Source organism: Anabrus simplex, chromosome 5, assembly GCF_040414725.1.
Source record: "Anabrus simplex isolate iqAnaSimp1 chromosome 5, ASM4041472v1, whole genome shotgun sequence".
Taxonomy (NCBI): domain Eukaryota; kingdom Metazoa; phylum Arthropoda; class Insecta; order Orthoptera; family Tettigoniidae; genus Anabrus; species Anabrus simplex.
In genome coordinates, this window is record NC_090269.1 from 64,868,178 (window position 1) to 64,894,060 (window position 25,883).

General features: G+C 40.0%; 1 protein-coding gene across 3 annotated transcripts in view; it reads left to right on the forward strand.

Moving 5' to 3' along the window:
- Positions 1 to 25,883, forward strand: part of LOC136874391 (protein bunched, class 2/F/G isoform) — a 565,875-nt gene that overhangs the window by 526,351 nt on the left and 13,641 nt on the right. For all 3 annotated transcript variants that reach the window (XM_067148028.2, XM_067148031.2, XM_067148029.2), the window contains exon 7: positions 11,624 to 11,776. In XM_067148028.2, the coding sequence (XP_067004129.2) occupies positions 11,624 to 11,776 (153 nt within the window). The remainder of the gene's footprint in view (positions 1 to 11,623; positions 11,777 to 25,883) is intronic.

Genomic DNA, 25,883 nt, shown 5'->3' on the forward strand with positions numbered 1-25,883 from the left:
GCATTTTTAAACTCTTCTTCCTGCTCCTTGGTGGCCAAGCGCTAAATAAAAACAACCGAAGGACGTGCTACGTGTCCCACACAATCAGTGCAGTCCGGTCTAGTGCCAAGAAAAGGTCAAATAAGCTCAGGCATAAATAAAATACGAACCCACACAATTGTGCATACGTGGTCTGAAACGGATATGTCAGTATGGGGAACAATACATCCTTACACATTTTCTCTTTACGCTTTCTTGGTATTTCCTTGTTCTAGATCAAGTTAATCACACTCTGGTAATAAGCATTTTTCTGTTGTATCCTTTTACTGATCATGCATCAGATCCAGTAGCATGGCCAGTATCGACCAATGGGGAAGGGGGGTGCGTATGGTTACAAAATAATGATAGAACATATTGAAGGTGCTTGTGCATGTGTGGTGCACGCATGCATGGGTGTCATTATAAGGACACTGATACAAGTAAATTATATTGATATTCAGATTGCAGTACCGGTACACTACAAAAAAAATCTTACATTCAAATACAGAACAAAAAAATATGATCAGCAAATGGTATATTCAGTTTACAATCTAAAATCCAACTTTCAGGGCTTCTTAGAAAATAGATTCAAGAGATCTGTTGATTTTACAATTATGTCTCTGTGAATGTTCTAGTCAACATTCTCTTATTAATTATTGTCAGTTTCTGTTTATTTTCTTCTGTAAAATTTCTATGGGGGAGTTCTGACCCCCAGTAAGCCCTCGGCTATGCCCCTGATCAGATCACTTCAAAAGTACTTGGAAGTTTTCCACAATTTCAAGGCCTTCTAATATTTACAATATCTTTCCCTTCTGTTTCTCCTTTAATGAACACCTCTTTTTTTTTTTTTTTTTTTACATGCCCATTTTCATTCCATAATTAACATAAGGCATATGATAATGTTCAACTATTTGGAAAAGTCTTAGAAAACTTGGTGTACTGGAGTACCTTATTAGGATGATCCAAATGCTATATACTAATTGTAAAAGCTGTGTCAGAATTGGAGATGGTCACTCTGAATGGTTCAATACAACCAAAGGAGTACAACAGGGAAGTGCCTTATCACCTCTTCTATTCATAGCAGTTATGGATACCATTTTAAAGGAACTAAAAGGAAAAGGTAGTAAAGATCTTCAGGCTCTGGTGTTTGCAGATGAGGTGGCAATACGGGATAAAACAGAGAAGGGAGTGCAAAATAATCTCAATGCGTGGTGTAAGAAGTTTGATGATTATGGAATGAAATTGAGCCCATCAAAAACAGTAGCATTTAAAATCAGCAGACATAATACAGAATGTAACATAAAAATACAGGACCACCAAGTTGAAGTAGTACACCAATTCAGTTATTTAGGAAGTGTAATGGCTAGTAATAACAGAGCTGAGATAGAAATAACAGAGTAACCAAAGGCTCTAACTTTAACAGTATCGTTAGACACCTACTATGGGATGAGAAGGTCCCACAAAGAGCAAAAATGACCCTGTACAAGTCATATTTCATTCCCATCCTTACATATTCTCTGGAAACCTGCACACTAACATCAAAGGATTGTAGTAGGATTCAAGCCTGTGAAATGAAATTTCTTAGAACTGCCTTCCAAAAGACCCGACTTGCTCATGTGAAAAATGATGAGATCTGATCTAACCTAGGTCTAAATGAATCGATAGAGGAAAGACTTAGGTCATCTAGACTTAAATGGTTTGGGCATGTTAAACAAACGAATAGCACAAGGTTACCATGTGCTTATTTGGAAAAGAGAATAACAGGTAGAAGATCAGCTGGAAGACCAAGAAGAAGATGGATGGACCAACTGAGGGAAGACATGGAGAGAAGAGGATGGAATTGGGAATCTGTCTTGGACAACGAAATGTTTTTGAATAGGCAACTTTGGAAGATGCTCGTTTTCAAACACCCTACCCGGTTCGCTGGAAGGGAAAACCGATGATGATGCTGATGATGATGATGAATTAACATACTCACTCAAAATGTCCAGTTGACCTTGTATTTTCCCTATATTTTCTCCCCTCACCACAATGTCATCTACAACCAACATCACCTTCACTTCTCTGTCCTCATATTTTTTCTCTGTCTCCTTCACACTTCCCTGCCTCAGTCCAGTTACATTCCAAAACCATTCTGTCCAACCCACAGAGGTCTGGACACTACTGCAGCACTCTTCGTACATGCTTGCTTGTATTCAGTTGTTTGTTTCCCAAATCCTTTCTGCTTTATGACTTTCTATACCTTTCCTCTGAGGATGCTATCATATGCCTTTTATAAGTTAGTGAGGAATATCATCACCATGTCTCTTCCACCTCCCATTGTCTTTTTTTTCCATCACATTTCCCATACTGAAGATGGATTCTAGTGTTGATCTTCCATTTTTAAAGCCATACTGAACTTCTTTTAATTGTTCTTCCACCTTTCTCCTCATTCTCCTTCCTTGTAAGATTTCAGCTATTTTTACTACTGGTGATACGGGCACAATTTCTTGATAATTATCGCATATCATCTTGTAACCCTTCTTAAATATTGGTATTATTACTGTTGTAACCAAGGTTGAAGTTTACAAAACACAACTTTTATTGCTTCACTTTATGATATTTACACAAATAACTGTAATTTATTTTGAAGCAAAAAGGAATATTGAATCTTGAGAAAAGTCTGTCTTTATACAATATGTACAGGTTTACAGTCTTTATATACACTCCTATCTTGAAAAGATAGTCTTTGTGAATTGACACGTTGATAGTCGAGAACTATCTGGCACATTAACATAAATGTCTTTGAGAGTCCTTGTTTGTTGAAGTGCCTGAATTCCTAAAAAGCAAGTTCAATTGATTGAAGAAATTCCACCTAGCGAAACTAAGGGAGCTTGCATAACTTAGGGAATGAAAATGGCTTGTAAAAGAATTACGGAACATAGGCAGTGGAAACAGGTAAGGGAGCGGTGACCAGAGGTGAAACCTCGTACTGCCAGAAATTCAGTCCACCTGATCGAAGCACATTTTCAAGAGGAGTAGCCTCCGTGCTCGACGTAGGGTGTATTCTGGAGCTGGACACCGGGGCAAGTGGGCAATTGAGCAGGCAGGGAGCTCCTATTTATAGTACACTCGATGGTCAGGCACGCGCACTGAGGGCTGCGCGTCGAAGCTAGCAGAATGATACACAGGCGCGCGTGCAGCTGGCTGGTGGAGCGAGAAAGGGAGCGCCGGACATACAACACCCTCCCCTCCTAAATACGCCGGTACGGCGTGAAACGGCGGCGGCGCTGGCGGCGACTGCGATGCTGGGGCGGAGCTGCTGATTTCTCTGTTGTATTGTCCGGAGCTGGAACTGGGCGGAGTGGCGCTGTCTCGTCCTGAAAGGAACCCATTGTTATTAAATGATCTAAGGCTCGTTCAGCAATAGATTTATCAGGTTTAGCAATAGCATCAATAGCTGGACAGGGGCGGTAGCGCAGACGTATCTGATCTTGATGGCGGCAGATACGTTTCTCCGTAGTCTGTATCTCGTATAGACGATGACCCAAAGATCTGCAGATGACTCCAGGTATCCAGAGTGGGTTGGATTTGAATGTCCTGGTGTAGACCTTGTCGTTGAGGGAGAACTTCGTTGGTGATGTCTTATGCTGGGTCGGAAGAGGCTGTAACAGAGAAAGTAAAGTTCTGTGAGGTCGTCCATGGAGCTTCTGTGCAGGAGTGATATTATCAGCGCCTGGTAGAGTTCTGTAGTTGTTTAAGAGTTGGAGCAAGGCTTGGTCTTTATTTAAGCCTGAAGAGACAGCTTTCTTCATACTTCTTTTAAATGTTTGTACGAAGCGTTCAGCTTCACCATTAGATTGAGGGTGAAAAGGTGGTGCTAGGATATGACGAATGCCATTATGTGTACAAAAGTTCTGAAAAGCAGTAGCTGTAAATTGAGGTCCGTTGTCCGAAATGAGTACTTGCGGTAAACCTTCTGTAGTAAAGATTTTCTGGAGAGCACGAATGGTAGCTTCGGTTGTAGTAGTCGAATGCATATCCACTACATATGGAAAGTTTGACAGTGAATCGATGACTATTAACCACATGGAATTGAGGAAAGGACCTGCGAAATCGATGTGAACTCGTTCCCATGGAGTAGTAGCAGGAGGCCATGAAGCAAGATCAGAAGACGGGGCGGTCTGATTCGTTTGACATTGCTCACAATGACGTATTAGCTTTTCGATGGCGGCATCAATACCGGGCCAGTAGCAGTGTTGACGGGCGAGTTGCTTTGTTCTGGAGATACCCCAATGGCTTTGGTGTAATAATCCGAGAACTTGTTTCTGTAGGCTAAGTGGGATAACCACTCGGAAGATGGTGCCTGCTTCTAGTAATACAACTCCGGCACGAGTCGTGAGACGATGCTGCATACGATGATAAGGTGCCAGGTGGGCAGGAAGTGTGCTCTGAAGAGGCCAACCGTTGCGGATGTAAGTACGTACAGTAGCAAGTGTACTGTCCTTATCCGTAGCTTTAGCTATGCAGGTAGCATCAATAGGAAAACTGGATACAGTATCTTCAAGTTCTATGTCCAACTGAAGACATTCAGATTCTTGAGAATCGAAGGCAGTATCAGGACCAACGGGTAAGCGGGAGAGGGCATCAGCATTACAATGCTGGGATGTGGCTCGATATACAATCTGATAGGAATAATCAGAAAGGAACATGGACCATCTTTGAAGCTTTCTGAGGGAATTCTCTGGGATCTTATTACCAGGATGGAATAAGTGTACGAGAGGCTTATGATCGGTAATGATCAGAAAATGGTTGCCATAGAGATATTCATTGAAACGGCGAATACCAAAGATGATGGCTAAAGCTTCTTTCTCTATCTGTGAGTATCGACGTTGATGGTCATTAAGTGTTTTCGAAGCGAAGGCGATGGGGCGTTCTTGTCCATGACGATCCTTCTGGGAGAGAACGGCACCGACACCGTAGTCTGAAGCGTCAGTAGCTAGCGTGATGATCTTGTCGGGCTGAAAATGAGTGAGTTGTATAGCTTGAATTAAGGCGTTGTTGATTGCTTTCCATGCCTGTTGGCATTGCGGAGTCCACTGAAACTTAACACCTTTTTTACGTAGAGCGTTTAATGGAGCTGCCACTATAGCGAAGCGTGGAATGAACTTATTATAATAGTTCGCTTTGCCTATGAAGGACTGAAGCTGTTTGAGGTTCTGAGGTGCTGGCATGTTTACTATCGCTGAGACATTCTGTGTACTAGGACGAATTCCATTCTTATCAAGTATATGTCCTAGGTAGTGAACTTGAGGCTGAAAGAAGGTACATTTAGCGAGATTCGCTCGTAGTCCATTGTCTTTCAATTTCTGGAGAAGGAGGCGTAGATTGGTTAGATGTTCCTGATGATCTTTTCCAGTAACAATAATATCATCCAGATAGTTAGCACAACCGGGAATGGAGGCGGTGAGTTGAGCCAAATAGCGCTGAAAAATAGCCGCTGAGGATGAAACACCAAATGGGAGCCGCTGGAGCTGGAGCAGTCCGAGAGGAGTGTTGAGTGTGAGAAATTTCTTAGATTCTTCGTCTAAAAGTAGCTGGAGATATGCTTCTTTAAGATCAACTCGAGAGAAGAATTGTCCACCAGAGAGACGACGGAATAAGTCTTCTGGACGTGGAATAGGAAAGATATCTGTGTCGAGTTGTGCGTTGACTGTAGATCGAAAATCGCCACAAAGTCGAACATTACCATCAGGTTTCTTGATTACCACGAGTGGAGTAGCCCATTGACTAGAAGTAACTGGTACAACAATTCCAGTTTGTATCCATCTTTCTAGTTCTTTCGTGACCTGGTCTTGAAGTGCTAGGGGTACTGGCCGTGCTTTGAGGAAGCGAGGCTTAGCTCCGGATTTCAGCTGTATGTGAGCTGTATAGGCTTTGGCTGTTCCGAGCTGAGAGTCGAAGACTTCAGGAAACTGCTCTAGGAGAGCGGTAATGTCAGAAGTAGGATGCAATGTAGATACGACGTTAATGTTGTCATGTATCTGGAAACCAAATAAGTTAAATAGATCCATGCCCATAATGTTTGATGCAGTGTAGTTGTTAACTACGAGAAGAGGAATGGCTTTCTGAATTCCTTTATAACTAGCCTGAAGCTTGATTTGACCTTTGATGTCAATTTTCTTCTTATTAAATGTCACGAGCTGGATGTCAGCTGGAGAGCATGAAGGTGAACCTAAGTTGTGGTAGGTAGTCAGGTTAATAATAGAGACAGGTGATCCAGTATCTAATTGAAAATCGACAGATCTAGCAGAGAATGAGAGAGGAATGATGATTTTGTGAGAATCCTTTGTGGGAAGAATAAGATTGATCTGATCAACTTCCATGTCTTGGCGGGGCTGTATATGCTTCCGGCGTGCTGCAGTAGTCTTAGCAGGGCGGAGCGAACTTTGACAGACAGTTTTAATGTGTCCAAGTTTATTACATCGTTCACAAGTAGCTTTGAAAAAACGACAGTCACGACGTTCATGATGCTTGAAACAACCTCGGCAGGAAGGCAGGAGTTTCGAGGTGCTTGTAGAATTGGGCTTCCGTGTAGCATTGCGAGAGGGAACCTGGCGAGAATGCTTGGTGGAGAGTGCCTTATCCGTACGGTTCACTGTAGCAGAGGACTTGCGGGCCTGAGGCGAGACTTGTGCAACTTCGTGTGGAGAAGCTATGGCTGCGGCAGTCTTGGTAGTAAGCTCATAAACCGTAGCAATACGCTGGACGTCTTCTAAAGAAGGGTTACTCTGCTTGACAGCGTCAAAACGTATTTTGTCTTCAGGAGTATGTAAAATTATCATGTCCCGAATGAGAGAATCAGTGTAGGATGAACCACAACCGTCCTTGGAGCAGATGAACTGGCAGGGTTTAGCTAGACCACGCAATTCAGTTATCCATTCAGTATGTGTCTGATGGGGTTGCTTTCTGCTCTGAAAAAATTTATAGCGAGCAGCCACTATGTGAGGAGCTTTGGCATAGTGTTCCGTGAGACGGGCCAAGAGCTGCGTGAAGGGTACCTCAGATAAGTGTTCTTCCGGACTTAATTTACGGAGTAAGTCACACGTAGCATTGCCAACCGAACTAAGAAATAGTGCGCGGCGGCGTTGATCATCAGTGACAGAATGGCAGATGAAATGCTGTTGTAAACGGGCTAAATAAACTGACCATTCTTCCTTAGCCGGATCAAAAGCAGAGAACGGAGGAATAGCTGATGGCTGTGTAGAGACAGAAATAGCTTGAATAGCCTGAATTAATGCGGCCTGTTGTTGTTGCATAAACTGTTGTTGTTGCTGCTGTAAGGCTTGGAAGACCGTAGCGAGTTGTTCCGCAGTAGCCATTGCGAGATGCGTGCAAGAAAGAGTAAGGTAAGCTGTGTGTCAGAACTGGTTGGAGTGTCGTTGTTGTTTAGCACGTCGCCGTAGAGTTGACAACTGGGCCTGTTGAATTGTAGTGTCGTGTTTACCTCGTTGCTATAGAGTTGGCGATTGGGGCTGATGACGTGTAGTTTGTTGCTTTTACCTCGTCACTATAGAGTTGGCAACGGGGGTCGAAGAATGGTAGGTTGTTGCGTTTTTACCTCGTCGCCATAGAGTTGTGTTGTAACCAAGGTTGAAGTTTACAAAACACAACTTTTATTGCTTCACTTTATGATATTTACACAAATAACTGTAATTTATTTTGAAGCAAAAAGGAATATTGAATCTTGAGAAAAGTCTGTCTTTATACAATATGTACAGGTTTACAGTCTTTATATACACTCCTATCTTGAAAAGATAGTCTTTGTGAATTGACACGTTGATAGTCGAGAACTATCTGGCACACTAACATGAATGTCTTTGAGAGTCCTTGTTTGTTGAAGTGCCTGAATTCCTAAAAAGCAAGTTCAATTGATTGAAGAAATTCCACCTAGCGAAACTAAGGGAGCTTGCATAACTTAGGGAATGAAAATGGCTTGTAAAAGAATTACGGAACATAGGCAGTGGAAACAGGTAAGGGAGCGGTGACCAGAGGTGAAACCTCGTACTGCCAGAAATTCAGTCCACCTGGTCGAAGCACATTTTCAAGAGGAGTAGCCTCCGTGCTCGACGTAGGGTGTATTCTGGAGCTGGACACCGGGGCAAGTGGGCAATTGAGCAGGCAGGGAGCTCCTATTTATAGTACACTCGATGGTCAGGCACGCGCACTGAGGGCTGCGCGTCGAAGCTAGCAGAATGATACACAGGCGCGCGTGCAGCTGGCTGGTGGAGCGAGAAAGGGAGCGCCGGACATACAACAATTACTTCCTTATCACTCCAGTCATCTGTCACAGATTTTTCTTTCTAATAACTATACCTGTTAACATGTTCGCGGCGATGAGGACACTTGTGCATCATGACTCTACTTTCACCTAGTGCCGATGACAACACGTGTGTCACACTCCGTGCCAAATATTACAGCCCATATTTCCACCAGTACCTATGTATTTAAAGATAAAAATTTCATTGTTCCGTATTGAAAAGTATCACAGTTAAAATTGAAATAATAAATAAAGAGGTTCAACCTATTCAATACAAAAGAATAAGAAATGCAGTGATTACATTCTTATTTAATAATAAGTAGAAGTGGTACCGGTTTTGACCCTAGTCCAGGTCATCATCAGCTGATTAAAACATGAAAAACAATGCATAGGAAAAAGAAAATAAAAGATCAAGTTCACTCCGGATCAGTAGAAGAGGCAATATAAAAATGATGGGGGTAGACACTGTAAAATTCAGAAGAAGTAAAATGTAAGTCACTTAAAAGAAACAGTGCGTAATTTTCTGAACGGCAGTATGGCACACGCAGTGTTAGGCAAAGTCTTATAAAGTTTATGAAAAGCAGAGAACGGTTAAATGAGCTAGCTTGTATACACTGTCAGGCACAAAGTCATAACACATTCGAACACATACGAAGATCCATAATCGTGCTGAAGCTGAAGATGAGTAGATCAATTGAAGTAACTTGCCAGCTCCCGGTGATCAGCGCGATATATTCAACATCAGGCACTGTGGTTTCAAACGCCAACGTAAAATGAAGAATAGCTTAATGATCCAGTATTTGCTTCGGTTGCAGGAATGTAAGAATATATAGATACATATAATATAATTCAATATAATTGAATAAGTAATTGTGATCCTGTAGAGTTTTTGGAACAGTTGACGTGAAATAAACAATTGTGAAGAGAAAAAAATATAGTAAAAAGCGCAATACCGGAAACAAATGAAAACATATATGCACAGTGCTCTATTTTTTAAAATGTAAAAAATTCAGGTCGTGATTGAAGTAGTCGAAGTCAGCGCAAGGCAAGAGTTAAATTTGAATGAGAAGAACCGAAATGAAGGTGGCATTTTTTTTTTTAGGTGAAAAGAAAAGATAGGATAAATTAATAGAGGAAGAGGAATAGTGGAATAAGAGAAGAATAAAAGAGGTTGAAGTTAAACAGCCAGGCTTGTGTACTCAGCAATATTTCATGGAATTCTGCAAAAGACAAAAGTAATTGACTCCAAACCATGCCATATCTACCAATGTTTGTTACAGCACACTAATAGGGGCTAGTGCATTGACTAGGTCTGTTGTACAGCAATTGTTCACACAGGAATAACACAGATTTTACCTCTCAACATTTTTGCCAGTAATGTTCAAAAACGTATTTATCTGTCGAAGGAAAGTTATTGAATATCCTCAACCGAACAAAACATTCCTTCCCCAATTCCACTTCATTACCTGTCATGACGCATACACTGCATAGAATGGCACTGCAGGTGAAAAGTTCATTGGTAGTGTCCCTCCCACACACAGAAATATTATTGAAATAATTGAAATTATAATCTAAATTGGATAATGTACTCTGTTAAGTAAACAAGGTATTACAGTACCGGGATAACGGTTACCCATATCCGAGCGGCCACGAATGTGTTTGCAATCAGTCCCAGCATATGGGCAGCTTTTTGATGCCTTCATCGTAAAAAGAACAGGGTCGTGTCACCAGCCAGTTGCGCACGAAGTCTTCCACACTCTCGTCATGTTCAAATCGTTGCCCTCCTAGAGCTTCTTTAAGCGGTCCGAACAAATGAAAATCACAGGGCGATAAGTCTGGGCTGTAAGGAGAATGATCAAACCTTGCTGTAAGCCTCTGACAGACTTCCAAATGTCTCAACTTCATATTTTTGGTCAAAAGGTGAGGAATCCATCTGGAACACACTTTACGCAACTGTAGGTCGTTTGTGATGATTGCCTGATAGCTCCCGTAACTGATTCTGACTTGTTCTGCAATTTCTGATACTGTCACTGTTGTTGTCAGTAATGTCTTTAACGGCACAAATGTTTTCATCTGTAATGCTGGTCCGAGGACGGCGATCAGGTTGCTGATTTTCCACACGTTCTCGTCCTTCCTTGAACTTTTTATGCCAGGTAAACTCACGCATCCTTGACAATGTTTGATCACCGAAATGTGCAGTCAATCTCTGGCAAATTTCTGCCGCTGTAACTCCGTCACAAGCAAGAAATGTTATAATTATATGTTGCACAGTGGAGAGATGCACCTGTTGCTCTGACATCGTGAGCGTTACTGACGAAACGGCGGGAAATATCTAACAGCACACTCTCCCCACTCCTAAAGGTCCCCCCTTAGCATAGCAGAAGCGCGGGGCCTACCAACCGTTGATGTTCAGGAACAAAAATCCTTGTTTATATTTGATTGACCTACGTAGTATTGTTTTATCACTATGAGCTCTTCTAACTCCTGTGTAAATCCTTCCCACGTTTTCCTCTTTTTCCTTCACTTCACTTTCTTGCACTTCATTCTGATTCCTGATATTTTCTTCTGCTTTTCCCTTTTTCGTCTCTATTCCATAGTTGCCATGCTTTCTTTGCCTCTTGACCCATCATCATGGAATTTCCTTATTCTGTATTCCTGTCAATGTTCTACCACATACGCTCTCTGCACAACGCATTCTTGAACATGTCTCATTCCACTTCTACATTCTCCACATCTGTTCTGGATGACAGTTTCAAATTATTTGGGAATATCTTTTTTAAGTGCCATATTTATTTCCTTCTCTCTGATTTCTTTCATTCTCACTATTTTTCCCACTTTCATATTTGCTACCACTACTCCATGATTACCACCAAAGCTTCTTTAAGCTTCTTTTAGCAGGGTTGTTACATCCAACAACTATCAACGATTTTCTCTTTCTATCAAAAAGTAGTCAGTTATGGTACTCTTTTTGTCCTTCTGTTGCTCCAACTATATCTTGTTATCTTCCTCCTGTTCTTCTTCCCAAACCATGTGTTGCCCACAGTTAATCTAATTCTCTCACAAAAGTCCACCTGCTTTCCCCTTCTTCTCTTCTTCCATTCCTCTTCTGTCACTTCCCAATATTGCATCACTTCTGCAATATTCTTCCTCGTTTCCAGACTGTGGTGATAACAACAAAGTAAATACCTCTTAAAGAATTATCAAGAATAATATAAAGTAGACATATAGAGAATCACATAAGTTACTTGCATTTTGTGTTGTATAAAATAAAATGTTATGTAAATTAATTTTCTTTCATTCTTCCAGTCACGAGAAGAAGAAGATGTACTGGGAACAACTAGAGATGCGTTGCAGATATCTGTACCGGCAGCAGCGTAATCCACATCATTGTACTTGCTGTGACGAATGTCGGTATCCTCCTCCACATGAACTCTTCCCATGGGAAGTCATGGATGATAGGTAAATTTATATTTCCATTTTATCAATTCAGAGAGAGACATCAAATGTAATATGATACATGAATTTCACCCTTTCAGGGGTTCTTCTTCTTCTTCTTCTTCTTCTTCTTGCCAGGCTGGGTAGCTCAGGTAGTAGAACGCTGACCTTCTGAGCTTAAGTCGGCAGGTTCGATCTCAGCTCAGTCCAGTGATATTTGAAGGTGCTGATATACATCAGCCTCACATCAGTAGATTTACTGATGTTAAAAATGTCTTATGGGACAAAATTTTGGCACTATGGCACCTTGAAAGACTGTAAAATTAGGTAATGGGACATAAAACGATTATTATTATTATTATTATTATTATTATTATTATTATTATTATTATTATTATTATTATTATTATTATTATTATTATTATTATTATTATTTCTCTCTTGTTTCGTTTCGGCCAACTAAGGACCACGTCATTTCAACTGTTTCCCTTGAGCTTTAATGTTGGTCCATTACTCCATTTGTATACAGTGTTGCTCCTTTCGTTCTTCCGTCCATGCCTTTCCAGTTTTCATCTTCGGCTTTGGTAGGAAACTCTGATGTTCTTGGAGTTTATTCTTAAGTGGGACACACTCCTGGATATCTTCAAATGAGATCCCAATCTCCTGCAGATCTTTTTGTACCTCATTGAACCATGGCTCCTTTGCCTTTTTCTCTTGGAGGAAAGTGAAAATGCGGTTGATTAACCGTGTTGAATTCATTCGGGCCATGTGTCCATAAAAAGTAATCCTCCTTTTTTTGCATCACATCAGTTATTTTCTCCACATGCGAGTACAACTCTGGGTTGTGCCGTCTCCTAAACTCGCCGTTGTCTTTGACTGGACCTAAGATTTTTCTCAAAATCTTTCTTTCCTTGGCCTCCAATTTCTCCATCATGCCTTTTTTGTTCATGGCGAGACATTCCGCTGCATATAGAGCCTCTGGCCGGATAACAGTGCAATAGTGTTTGATTTTTGCATTCAGAGATATAGATCTTTTGTTATAGACATTTTTAGTCAGATAGTAAGCCATTTCCATTTTATTCATGCGTGAAGAAAAGGCTTCTTTTTCGGACAAGTTAGGTTCTATCCATTCACCAAGATACTTAAATTTTTCAACTCGCTTGACTTTTCCGTGAGTCCCTTCTAGCTCACTTGGCGCCAGTTTGATGTTTGTAATGAATTTCGTTTTCTCAAAGGAGATTTGGAGGCCCGCCTTTGCAGCTTGTGTTTGAAGCTGGTTGATCTGTTTCGTGGCCACATCCAAGGAATCAGCGAAAATCGCGAGATCATCTGCAAATGCTAGACAGTCAATTGAAAGGTTCTTGTTCTTGTGGCCTAGTCTGACTCCGCTTTCGACTCCTTCATAACTCATTTCTCTGAGCCATTCACGGATCACTTTCTCAAGAACGCAGTTGAACAACAGAGGTGAGAGACCATCTCCTTGCCTAACTCCTGTCCATATTTCAAAGGCCTCTGAAACCTCTCCTCTAAACTTCACGTTTGAGATGGTGTTAGTGAGAGTCTGTTGGATGATCACTCTTGTTTTACCGTCCAAGCAAAATTCCTTTAAGATCTGAAGTAGGGTAGTTCTATCAATTGAATCATAGGCCTTCTTAAAGTCGATGAACGTTACTACAAAAGGCTTGCTCCTTAGTTTAAGATATGAAAGGACAGATTTCAGATTCATAATCTGCTCCACACATGACCGTCCTTTCCTGAAACCTCCTTGGTAATCACCCAGCTCTGGATCTAGCTGTTCTTCTGCCCTGATTTGAAGAGCTTTCAAGAGAATTTTGTAGGTTATAAGTAGGAGGGAGATGCCACGATAGTTGTTAACATCTGACTTGTTGCCTTTCTTATGAAGTGGGTGGATTAGAGCAGATGTCCAGTCACTTGGAAGTCTTTCAGTGTTCCAGATTTCATGCATGATGTCTGTTAATTTTTCCACTGCATTGTCACTAGCAAACTTCCACAATCCAGCTATTATCAAATCTTCACCCGGCGCTTTATTATTATTATTATCATCATCGTCGTCGTCGTCGTCGTTGTCGTTGTCATCATCATCATTATTATTGGGGACTATCAGAATGGTTTTCTTAGTAACAAATCTACTACAGACATCATATTTGCAATTAAGACTATTAATGATAAGATGTGGGAACACAAGGAGTTGGTTCATTATCTCTTTATAGATTTCTTCTAGGCAAATGATTCAATCCATAGAGAAGGGCTGTGGAACATCATGATGGAGTTTGGCTTTCCCATAAAATTAATTAACATATGCAAACTGTGTATTGATGGTAATGTTAGCTGTGTTTTGCTCAATGGCAGAAAATCAAGTTCTTTCCAGAATAAAACTGGTCTGAGACAAAAGGGATGCACTATCTTCTCTTCTATTCAACATTGCACTGGAGAAGATTATCAGGAAACTAGCTCTTGTACCTGCTGGCATCATACTTGGGAGACAGCATAAAGTTCTTACATATGCAGATGGTATTGTTCTTATTGGTTGCAATGAATTAGAAATTAAGCAGGTATCTGTGGAACTAGAGGAAATGGCAGCAAAAATTGGCTTATGGGTAAATGATAAAAGACACATTACATGGTTGTACAAAGTCCAAATCATGATGAAGTTGACAGATTGCCTTTGTAGATTGGGAAATAACAGGTGTCCAGGTTAAAGGTATAATAATATAAAATTTAATAACATGAGAAGTAGAGGAGATATTTACTTGCAGATTGTTTCTACAGGTAGGGTAACTCAAAATGTTTGTTTACATACCTAATAAACCTTGATATGCACACCATTAGTGGCGCAACAGACATCTAATCTGTATTCCACTTCTCTCCAAGTGCTCTGCAGCATTGTAGGTGTAACATTTGCGATAGCTGCACGAATGCGATGACGCAGATCTGGTAGATCATGAATTGGTGTCTGGTACACTTGATTCTCGACGAACCCCCACAGGAAAAAATCAAGCGGCGTAATGTCAGGGCTTCTAGGGGGCCAAGCAATTGATGGACTACCTCTCCCAATCCAGAGATCTGGGAACTCACGATTCAAGAAATCCCTCACAACTTCCGCATAATGGCATGGTGCACCATCTTGCTGAAAGATCATGTCACTTCACGAGGAAGTTGTAGCACAACACACTGCTCCAACATGTCTAGGTAACGTGTTCCATTAACTGTAGGCTCCGCAAAGAAGAATGGGCTAATAACCCTGTCCTTCAACAATCCACACCACACATTCACTTTCGGAGAGTCCCGTTCCAACTCTATCACTACGTGGGGGTGGGTGGGGGGGGGGGGGGGTGTTCAGATCCCCATATGCGGCAGTTGTATTTGTATTTTACCGTTCCAGAAATATGGAATCTAGCCTCGTACGAGAAACAGACCGAATCGAGGAATGCTTTGTTTCCATCAATTTTTGCCGGAATTGTCTCCGCAAATACTTTCCGTAGTGGCCTGTCCTGAGGTTTGATTTTCTGATGAAGCTGCAGTTTGTACGCCCGTAGGCTCAACCTTTTGTGGACGACATCGTGTACTGTCGAACAAGGTAACTGTAACTGCCTACTTGCTTGTTGAATTGACTTACGAGGGCTCCGCTTGAAGGACTTGTGGATTAAATCAACAGTAGCCTCTGAAACTGCATGCTTGGCGTGGCGGCCTGACATCGACAGCAAGGTCCCAGATTCTCGAAGGCGTCTGTCCCATTTCATGATTGTTACATAAGTGGGAACATCATCAGTTTGTAACAGTCCATACTCACGCCGAAATCTACATTGTACTAGTGCAACAGATTTTATCTCTGCGAGCGAAAGCACATAGAACACCTTCTTTTGTGGAGTCCACATGGTTACTGGTACGCTTCTCGCGAACAAGGCAGTTACACACATGCGCATGTGGTACCACTGTTACTGCAAGTGAACATAGAAAACATTTTGAGTTACGCTCATTGTAGAAATAAACCGCCAATAAATATCTCCATTATTTCTCAAGTTATTCAATTTTATGTTATTATACCTTCAACCCGGACAACTTGTATCTATTTAAAAGAGTAGAGGAGTTTAAATTCCTTGGTGTATTAATCGATGAGCAAAACCGAAGGCAACAGGAACACCAAGCTAGAATTAAGAATGCAAATAAGGCATTTTACTCTATGAGCCCTATATTAGGCTCTAAGTTTTTAACAAGGAATGCAAAAATGATTATCTACAATACAATCATTCGACCAGTACTTCTGTATGGTTCCGAGACATGGAGTATAACCAAGAAAGAGCAGCAGCAGTTGCAAGTCTTTGAGAATAAAGTTTATAAAAAAATATTTGGCCCATGGTTCGATCCTATCTCTCAAAGCTGGCAGAAAAAGCTGAGATTTACACACTCTCTCAACACCACACTATAATTGATGTGATAGAATCCAACAGACTGTGCTAGGCTGGACATGTACTGAGGATGCAGGATAACAGAGCACCAGTAGATCTATACAAGGGATCTATTAATGGGAAAAGACCTTCAGGAAGATCCCGAACCACCTGGAAGAAAGAGATCAACAAGGTATGCCAGACCCTCCAAATTGATAACTGGGAAGAACAGGCTCAAGATCGAAAAGGATGGAAGAAGACTGTGAGATCGGCACGGGAACTTCACGTCCCTCAGAAGCCTACAGAGTGAGTGGGTGTATCATCATCATCAAAATGCAGCTGGATTTGAGCAAATGTAATTTCTCTCCAATTTACACCACTTTTCATCCATTACCAGTATCTGTTCAAATATCAGGCCCATCCACCATAATCTGGGTCTTCTCCAGCCTCTCCTTCCTTTCATTTGTAATTCCATAGTTTGCTTTGGTATTCTCTTTTCATCTATTTAACAAGCCCAAATCATTTCAGCGTATTCCTCCCCTTTTATATTCATTGTTTACTACATTTCTCAATGTGTGCTCCCTTCTCTTCTGTAGCATAACTCTCTTGCACTATCAGAAACATAACATTTTGTTTTGATAATGTGTTCTAACTAACTACCTATTTTCAACAATATTATATAAACAAATAAAAACATACAGTGGCCTTTACTTAAGCTATATTCAGTACATTACCTCATGTGTTAAATATGAGGTCCCATAGATAGTCTGGAGTCTGTAGAGAGAGTTGCAGCAAATTAGACCATATTCAGTGCTTCACTTCACCGTAGACACTTTGAATTCTGTCTGAAGTTTGAACAGGTCATTCAAAAATTTGATTTGTATTTGTTAGCAAGCCAAAGTTGAATAACATGACTCATGCGAACTGCAGAAAGATCCTTCCGAAATTGAGCTAACCCCATTGGAATATTGCATTCTAACACTTTGAATCATAATATTTTTTGTGATATTTAAATATTCATCTACAATCAGTCCATGCAGTCAATATCCTTGCTGGGTCAGATCATATCCACCCCCAACATAACAAAGAGATGTGGCCAATGTGCAAAAGTTGTGTCGGGCCCACCATGGCCTGTAGACCTAATGAAGTAGTGGCTTCATGGGCATCACAATGTGGAGGAAACCCCTGTGACTCATGAAAAGGTGGGTTTAAGTGGGAAAAACTGAAAGAAAAATAGTTTGTGTAATATAGAACATAATTTATTCAATAGAAATTCAGTATTCCATAAATTTAATACAGTAGAATCTTTTTAATCCACCACCTTGAGGACTGAGGGTATTGTTGGAATGCAAGATAAGTCAATTTACCAGAGGAGTAATAGTATTTACTGGAATATTTTACATACTCTAATAGAAGTACAACAGCGATACACTCACCTTTGCTTAAGACAGGTCAAAAGTTCAATGCAGTCTGCCCTACTCTTGTATAAGCTTTTCAGACTGCTGAAATAAGACAAGACAACTTCCTGAAAGCTGGTGACAAAATAATAAAAAGTTCCCTGAAGAAATTTAGCAGTTACTTACAGATACACTCGATAGTGTGCTGTATTCTGATTTTAAGATTCAAAGAAATTCATCAAAGGCCTCAGACTTTTCAAAGCAACCTAGGAAGTGCATTTGCAATAAATAACTGCATGTAATGCTCTTCACCAATCCAGTAACAGCTATGTTTTAAAGATGCGTGATCTGTAATTTGCTATATTGCCAGATTCTCTATGTTATGACCTATGTACATATAACCAAGAATGTTTGCATCACCGCCGTTTCAATCTCTATATATAATACTGTCTGCTCTATGCTATGCGGTTAACATACAGCTTAGCGTGAGCTCTCAGTATCACAAACCTCTACTAGGGGCACCAGCTAATGCACCCAGCTTATATCCGTACCAACGTTGTTGAGTTCCCGCACGTTTGCTTTGAGTATTTATGCATATGTTTCTGGCTGTAGAATGGTGAATTGTTGTGTTCCTCTCTGTAACTCAAAGCAAGGGAATCCAAATTCTTCAGGTATAAGGTTTCATGAAATCCCCTCAAGTAAAGAACTTCAAAGAAAGTTGCTTCACACTATATCAAAGCAAGGATCAAACAAGGGTAGTGAATGGATTCCATCCGATTGTTCTCATGTTTGTAGACTGCATTTTAGTAATGGGATTACCAAGAAAACTATAAGGGCCGATTGTATAAACCGTTTGATCTTAGATCAGAGATGAAACTGAACTCGGTTCACGCAAAACTCAGACATTTGTATTGTATAATGCGCCGTTCCCGCGTCCAGGCAAGGACACAAGAGATCCAGACTAGCTCTAACTTCAATAAATCGGGTGACTGAGTTCAACGGGTGTGAGTTCCGCAACGGAAAAACGACCTGGTCAAACAACGGTATTCCCTAACTAACGCAGAAAGACGTCTCTTACTCGTATTTAGCTAGGTACCATTCTCATTAATTCTTAAGAAAATCGTCGTCGATCGCTACTACTACAATCTTACAACTAAACCTTATGCTAAGAACACAGAGAAAGAGTTTTTAGGTTTCACCATACAAAATTTATTTAAATATTAAATCAAATATTCAAGCGATTAGTTCAAAATTTTGCTAATGAAGTAACCTTAGTATTGACTGACTCATCGTCGACCTAGTAATCCATATCCGTCGATAACGTTGGAAAAATTACGTCTTTTCACTTCACCCTAAGTGATTGAATGTCCTCTCGGCTTACATAGCTTCCTTTCTTAGTACAGTACTCATTCATCTCCGAAATCATCAATTAATATTGTAAATGACATGACACATGTGGGAAGATTCTTAAAAATAGAATGCCCTATCCTTCTCTTTCAATTCACCTAGCGAGTCGGGTGATGATTAAATAAATTAAATTGGATACAGCTACTAGTATTTACAAGTGCCTTCTTGGCAAGAAAATAAAACATGAAAATTATTTACATTTAAAATATAGGATGCATCCACAGAAAAGAAAAGAAAACTCCTATCAACTATTATTTATAGTCCTTCTAGTTGTATTATTTTGAGAAATAAAGAAACACATGTGGACCTTCTGAGCCATTCTTCAGTCAAGAAATGGAGTTCTATTTGTTTAAGTCAACCGTCCTTGGACATCGCATCAGACTATGTTAACTAACACTTGATATTTATTCTAAAAAAAACTATCACAGTACTTAAAATTCAACTGACTGATTGACTGTCCGTAGCTTTAAGACTATCAATGAGGATATTCTAAACTCTTCTTGCGTTATTCTGACAAGTACACACATATACGTTTTACGTCTTAAATACTGCTCTCTGCCTATTTAGTTGCTTTTTTTTAGACACTCATATTTCCTTATGTTACACATCATGAGCTAAGCTACGTCCATTGTAAGTCGTAATCATCCAATAAGTAACATCTTCACAAGATTTAATTCATGAATTTAAGGTAATATGACCTTATCTTATTGACATAAACTACGTGCGTACGAAATGGCAAGAAACGTCATCACTCTGGTTCTACAAGGTTATAACAACACATGCTACCAATGGAAAATCTACTTAGTCGGATGACAATATCTCCGGCTAAAAGAAATTGATTCTCCTTCGAAACCCTAGGTCACCAGCGATCGGCCTATAGATTGAAATTCATACAGAAGTGTAATTATTCAGTGAGTTCTCGAGATCTTCCTAAGCGGATCAGTGAAGGCTCCAAACTATCCAGAGTAAACATTTGCTTCTCCAAGTAACTTAATATGGATAAAGAAACATTGCACTCGACGTCCTGAGATCATGTCCTGAGCTAGATAAAATGCGTAGGCTTAAAATCATTGCGTGGAATTGGCGAGAAATCAGTGATCTTCTCCATTATAACATTTGAAATCACGAGACCTTATTTCATGCAACTATGACTCTCTCTCGAAGAAACAATAACTACAACCATTATACATCATCAACAACTCTATATCATATTCATGACGCGATAATTATTACTCTTATTTCATATACCCACACTACCACTTTATCACGTAATTCATTACCTTGGCTTGCACATGAACGTGCCGCGACATTACTAAAATGCCTACTTTATTTACTACAGTCATAGTACCAAATTTAACGTAACTTGGAATAGTCTACTGCCATTCCTTCATAACACAAATCCTATGCATGATCTCGTACAATTTGACGTTGCTTAAGTTTATGACACGCAGATATAAATGCCTACTTCATTCTTACACATCACTGATAATAATAATAATAATAATTTTAGCGATCTCTTCACGCATGTCTCTGGAAAACATTACGAACGAACATCACTTGGTGACCACGCCTACAAATGGAATTGACGTTTCGTACAGATGAGTACCTACTTCCAATCAATTTAGCTAGATGTTTGTTTACGCACTGTGTTCGCACCAATAAATATTACTAAGCAAAATAAAGAAAACAATATCTTCTTACTTACGAAAACGACTTGGACATTGGACTTAACTTTGCTCAAGATGGTCTCGGCGTTTCCTCCTCTCCGGTCATCTGAGACTATGAACTGGTCATCTAGTTCCTCCACAAGTGGTTGGGTACATCGTGGCTTCTCATCATCGCTCACTGGTCATCCGGGATAGCCAACATCGTCTCGCCTCGTCAGGATCCAAGCAGCATCGCCTTGCTTCCTTACAGACCCATGATGAAGACTCGTGCGTATGGAACAGAACAATGATAGAATGTTTGACTCATTGCTGACATTTTTTCAAGTACTATAGCTCTTGCGTTGCTCAGATTGTACAGGTTTTTACTGGAAAACAGTTAGATCAATAACTAGTCCAGAATTGTCTAAGACTTATATTCAGTATATTCTGATTCGAAAATAAATTTCTTTCCGCCGTCTTTTATCAGCTTAAATGCATTTAATTTACTGGTCCGTAAGTGTCTTTCAATGTTAACCGGTGTCGGGCAAATTTCATCAAGGGCTTGCGTCACTGCGTGACGTAGTTCCACAGTAGTATATCTTATCTCTTATTGTTTCTTGTATTAATCTCTCGCGGCGTTTAAATCTTGATCTCTGCCAAATAGAGTGTAGTCGGGAACTAATCTTCGTTTCCAAATCTCCAATATATCGCTCCGCTGAATAATTCCTTTAAAATGAGTTTTTCGTCCTGTTAATACACCGAAGTCAGATTAGATAGTAAAAGATGAGCATCTTTTTTCTTGAATAATGGTTTCAAATAATGTCCATCTGTCATTTTTTTCTGCGCCTTCTAAACGCGGCTATTACTGTAACCGACTGACGAAAAGACTTATAATTTGGCCCGTACTGACGTTAAATGTATTTTATCTGAGATTTTGACGGCAGAGACTCCATCTTTGTTGCTCTAGCTCTTATAAAGAATTGTGAAACGGCACAATAAACATTAATCTGAGATCAATTTGCACTGAACTAAGATCAACTTTGACTGGAGAAATTTCTCCGATCAAACTCTTTGACCTTAGTTCAAGGAGTTGTTTCCTACTTGAGATACAAGAACAGCTGATTGTTAATAAAATATTACCTGTGTTGTTACAATAAATGGTAAAAAAAATACACTGAAGTCTAACCTCATACATTGCTAACTATAGTTATTGTCTGTATACAGGCAATATTATGCTTCTTTCAGTGCAGTGTAATGTAATAATTCTATAACATAACCTCGATAAATTGCTTACGTTATTATCTTATCTCGTTCGTATTTTACAGATGTCTGATTACTCTGATTTCTCAGATATATCTTCTGATGATGAAAATGATTAATTTCATTGGGATCCCCGTGTGTTCTGTGAAAGAGGAAATCCAATCAGAGAAATGAGTGATAAAGAAGTTTAAACTGAGGGATCGCTTGGGAAAAGATACCGTGCAACAGCTAGAACTCAGGTTGCGTGATATTCTAGTTAAACCTACCAAGAAAAACAATCCTTTGTCTCCAATGCACATGTTATTACTAACTTTGAGATTCTTTGGCACGGGAAGTTTTCGATTAGTCATTGGTGATTTACTGCAGGTAGACACAGCGACAGTCTGTAGAGCCATTCATCGCGTATCTAATCTTATTGCTGCACTGAAACACGAGTTTATCAAAATGCCTTCCAAACAAATTGACGTGAGGAAAATCATGCATGATTTTTTTGATGTACAACACTTCTCTGGTGTTCTAGGCCTTATAGATTGTACCCACATACTTATATCTCCTGGGGGTGATAACGCAGAAGTTTATAGGAATCGTCATAGGTGGTTTTCGTTAAATGTTCAAGTTATTTGTGATGCTCGGCTCAGGTCCCTAAATATCATAGCAAGATGGCTAGGATCTGCTCACAATAGCAATATCTTCATTAATTTACGAGTGCATGCTCAGTTCGAAATAGGATACATTCCAGAAGGCATAGGCTTACTCCTGGGAGACAATGGCTATCAGTGTTGTCGTTACCTGCTGACTCCAGTACTTCATGCCGAAACAGCTGCAGAGCGAGCTAGTAATCAAGCCCATAAAGCAACCAGGTCAGCAAAAGAAAGAACATTTGGGGTTGTGCAAAGACTGTTCCCTTGTCTCAGTAAGGGGCTAAGAGTGAAGTTACCTCATGTTTATTTTTAGAATTGGCTTTACGTCGCACCAACACAGATAGGTCTTATTCCGATGATGGGATAGGAAAGGCCTAGGAGTGGGAAGGAAGCAGCCGTGGCCTTAATTAAGGTACAGCACCAGCATTTGCTTGGTGTGAAAATGGGAAACCATGGAAAACCATTCTGGCCTGCCGACAGTGGGGCTCAAATCCACTATCTCCCGGTTTCAAACTCACAGGTGCGCTCCCCTAACCGCACAGCCAACTCGATACAAAGGAAAAGAGATTCATTCTGCTCAACGCAACTCGCAATACTCAGCTGTTTCCACGCTGTTGCCAAGCGCTCACGTATGAACTGGGATCAAAATTGAACTTCGATTAGTTGATCTTAGATCAGTGTTATACAACACGACACCGGTCTGATATTAGAGAATTTTCTGAACTTAGATTAAAACTGATCTCCAGTCAATGACATTTATACAATCGGCCCTAAGAGGAAGATACCTAGCCAGTTTCCGAATTATCACCATTACCTTCAAACCAGAAAAATAGCTCCACGAAAGACCAGACAGTGACAGGATATTTCTTTGGAACAAATCCTTAGGAACAAGCTCTTTAACTGCAGGAAATATATTGGATATCGAGCGTGAAGTTCATGTGAACAATGATGTCTCAATCCAAGTCATTATCCCAATGAGAAATAATGACAGCAGTCACAAGAAGATCATAAATCAGAGGCTCTGAATGAGAATTATGAGACTGTGAGAAAAGCTGATGAAGAAAGATGATGAACTTAAAACACTACAGAGGAAATTTGATGACAATGCAGAAATTGATCATCCAAAGAGAATAAAGGAAGCAGCTAGATATAATAATCAAAAGGCCGTTTATCTGTTAGATCAAATCAATAATTTCCACAAGACAAAATCCGTGTGGTCAGAACAAACCATAAGGTACTGATACTGTGTGGCATGGAGAATAGTATCCCCAAAAGGTTACGAATATGGGAGGACTTCTAGTTTAGTGTCAGCACCTTTGCAAAGTATACTGGATAGGTACATGGGAAATGTTGAGTGTGGTGTCAGGATTTCCCAATTAGTGAAGGAAAGACTTAAATCTGAATGTGAAACTCTCCAACCAACAGAGAGGATTGTAACAGTGGTTGCCAATGAAATGACTATTAAGGAATGGCTCCTCTATGACCGAACCAAACCAGTGACAAGTTCATAGGCATGGTCAATGCTGAGAGTATATGGCACAGATATTGAAAAATCTCCAGCTCTCAGAAATAAACTGTTGTGTTTTGTTGTAAACGGACTTTCAAAAAAGTTGACTATTCCCGCTGCTTACTTCCATATTAAAGGCTTACAAGGCTCTGATCTATTCTGTTTGGTCCAGAAAGTGATTAATGCCATTGAAGAAACAGGTTTATATGTGCTTATAATAGTGACTGACAAACATAGAACCAATGTTTTTATGCTGTAATCTATCAGCTTCATGGTCCATAAGATTAATGTTCTTTCTGCTGTACAAATATTCTTCCCCAGTGGTTACTGCTACTAATAACTTCATGATGAAAGACAACAATGCTTGTTTAAATATAAGTTTAGACATTTCTTAGATGCAGAATCAATGGTGCATTTTATGGAATCAGTTTACAAATTTTTCACAATCCACAACATCAGTGACAGAACTCAGCACATTTGGCAAAATAATCCAGTCTGTATGCATTTCTATTCACAAGCAGACAAAAGACTACAGTGACTGAATAATGATTTCATTGAGTACCGGTACATTCAAATAATTCGGTTGGAATCAAACCATGCAAAGCTGAAGGGTCTAACTAATGAGACCGGCAGATGCTCTCTTGCTAACTGTGAAATCTACAGTGGAATATGTGTCTTATCTGTTATAGAATGGGTTCTTTTATGTTCTCACTAGATTTTCTGGGGATGCAGTAAAAGCTCTGTTTAGTGCAGTGAGATTAAGTGGTGGACCTAATGACATGACGGATGCACGCACTGCAAATGTGCTATAAAATGTATCCTGAAATCTGGAGTCATGATACCTTCTCATAGTGCAAATGTTGCTAGTGCAGATATTAGTGCCTGCTGTGCACCTTGCCGACTGAATGCTTCAATCAACCTCATGACAAATAAATCACACTCGATGATGAAAATGCTCTTTCCAATGATGTTACCATCCTTTCGGAAAACGTTCGTATGCCAGATGCTATGGTAGAAATAAATTTAGAAACAGTCTCCCAAGCTTTGGTTTGTGTGTATTTAGTGCGTGTGGTTGAAGAAAGGCTAGGATGTGACATGTGCGTATGCAATAACTTATATCCACGCCTGTCTCATTATCAGCGCTAATGCAGGTCATTAGAAATCAAGATAGGGGAGGCCTTCGATACCCTAAACAGTGTTTTGTGGGACTTGTGAAGTGTTTGCAAGACTGTTGAAGCTGCTGTTCCATATTTTAAAAAAAATCAAGTCCTGTTTTGAAAACAATACATGACATTGTGGTACCATCCCTCTCTGAAATGTGATATTCCAGGTCACAAGCAAATGGTCAGTGAAATAGTGATAAAAAAATGTGTGTGTCCACTGCTAGTAAATATCGGTAAGAAAAGGACTGTAAAAGTGCTCCATTATTCATGTCACTCCCAGCCCCTGTCGAGAAAAATTCTGAAATTGTGATGCACCTTGCAGCAGTGGGGTGATCTTTATATACCTACTGTAACTGGTAAGATATTTTATCTGGGAAATAATGTGTTTGAACCCCACTGTTGACAGTCCTGAAGAGGGTTTTCCATGGTTTCCCATTTTCACACCAGGCAAATGCTGGGGGTGTACCTTAATTAAGAGCACAGCTGCTTCCTTTCTGCTGCTACGCTTTTCGTATCCCATCGTTGCCATAAGACCTATCCGTGTTGGCGCAATGTAAAACAGATCGTAAAAAAAAAAGAAAATATGTTTTATATATTTTATGTTTTATGTCTTAAATCAGGCTCAAAAGTGAAATGTTACTTTCTGTATGTGCATTATTTTCTCAATTAATAGCATGTTAAAGATTATTTCTCATTTTAAATTG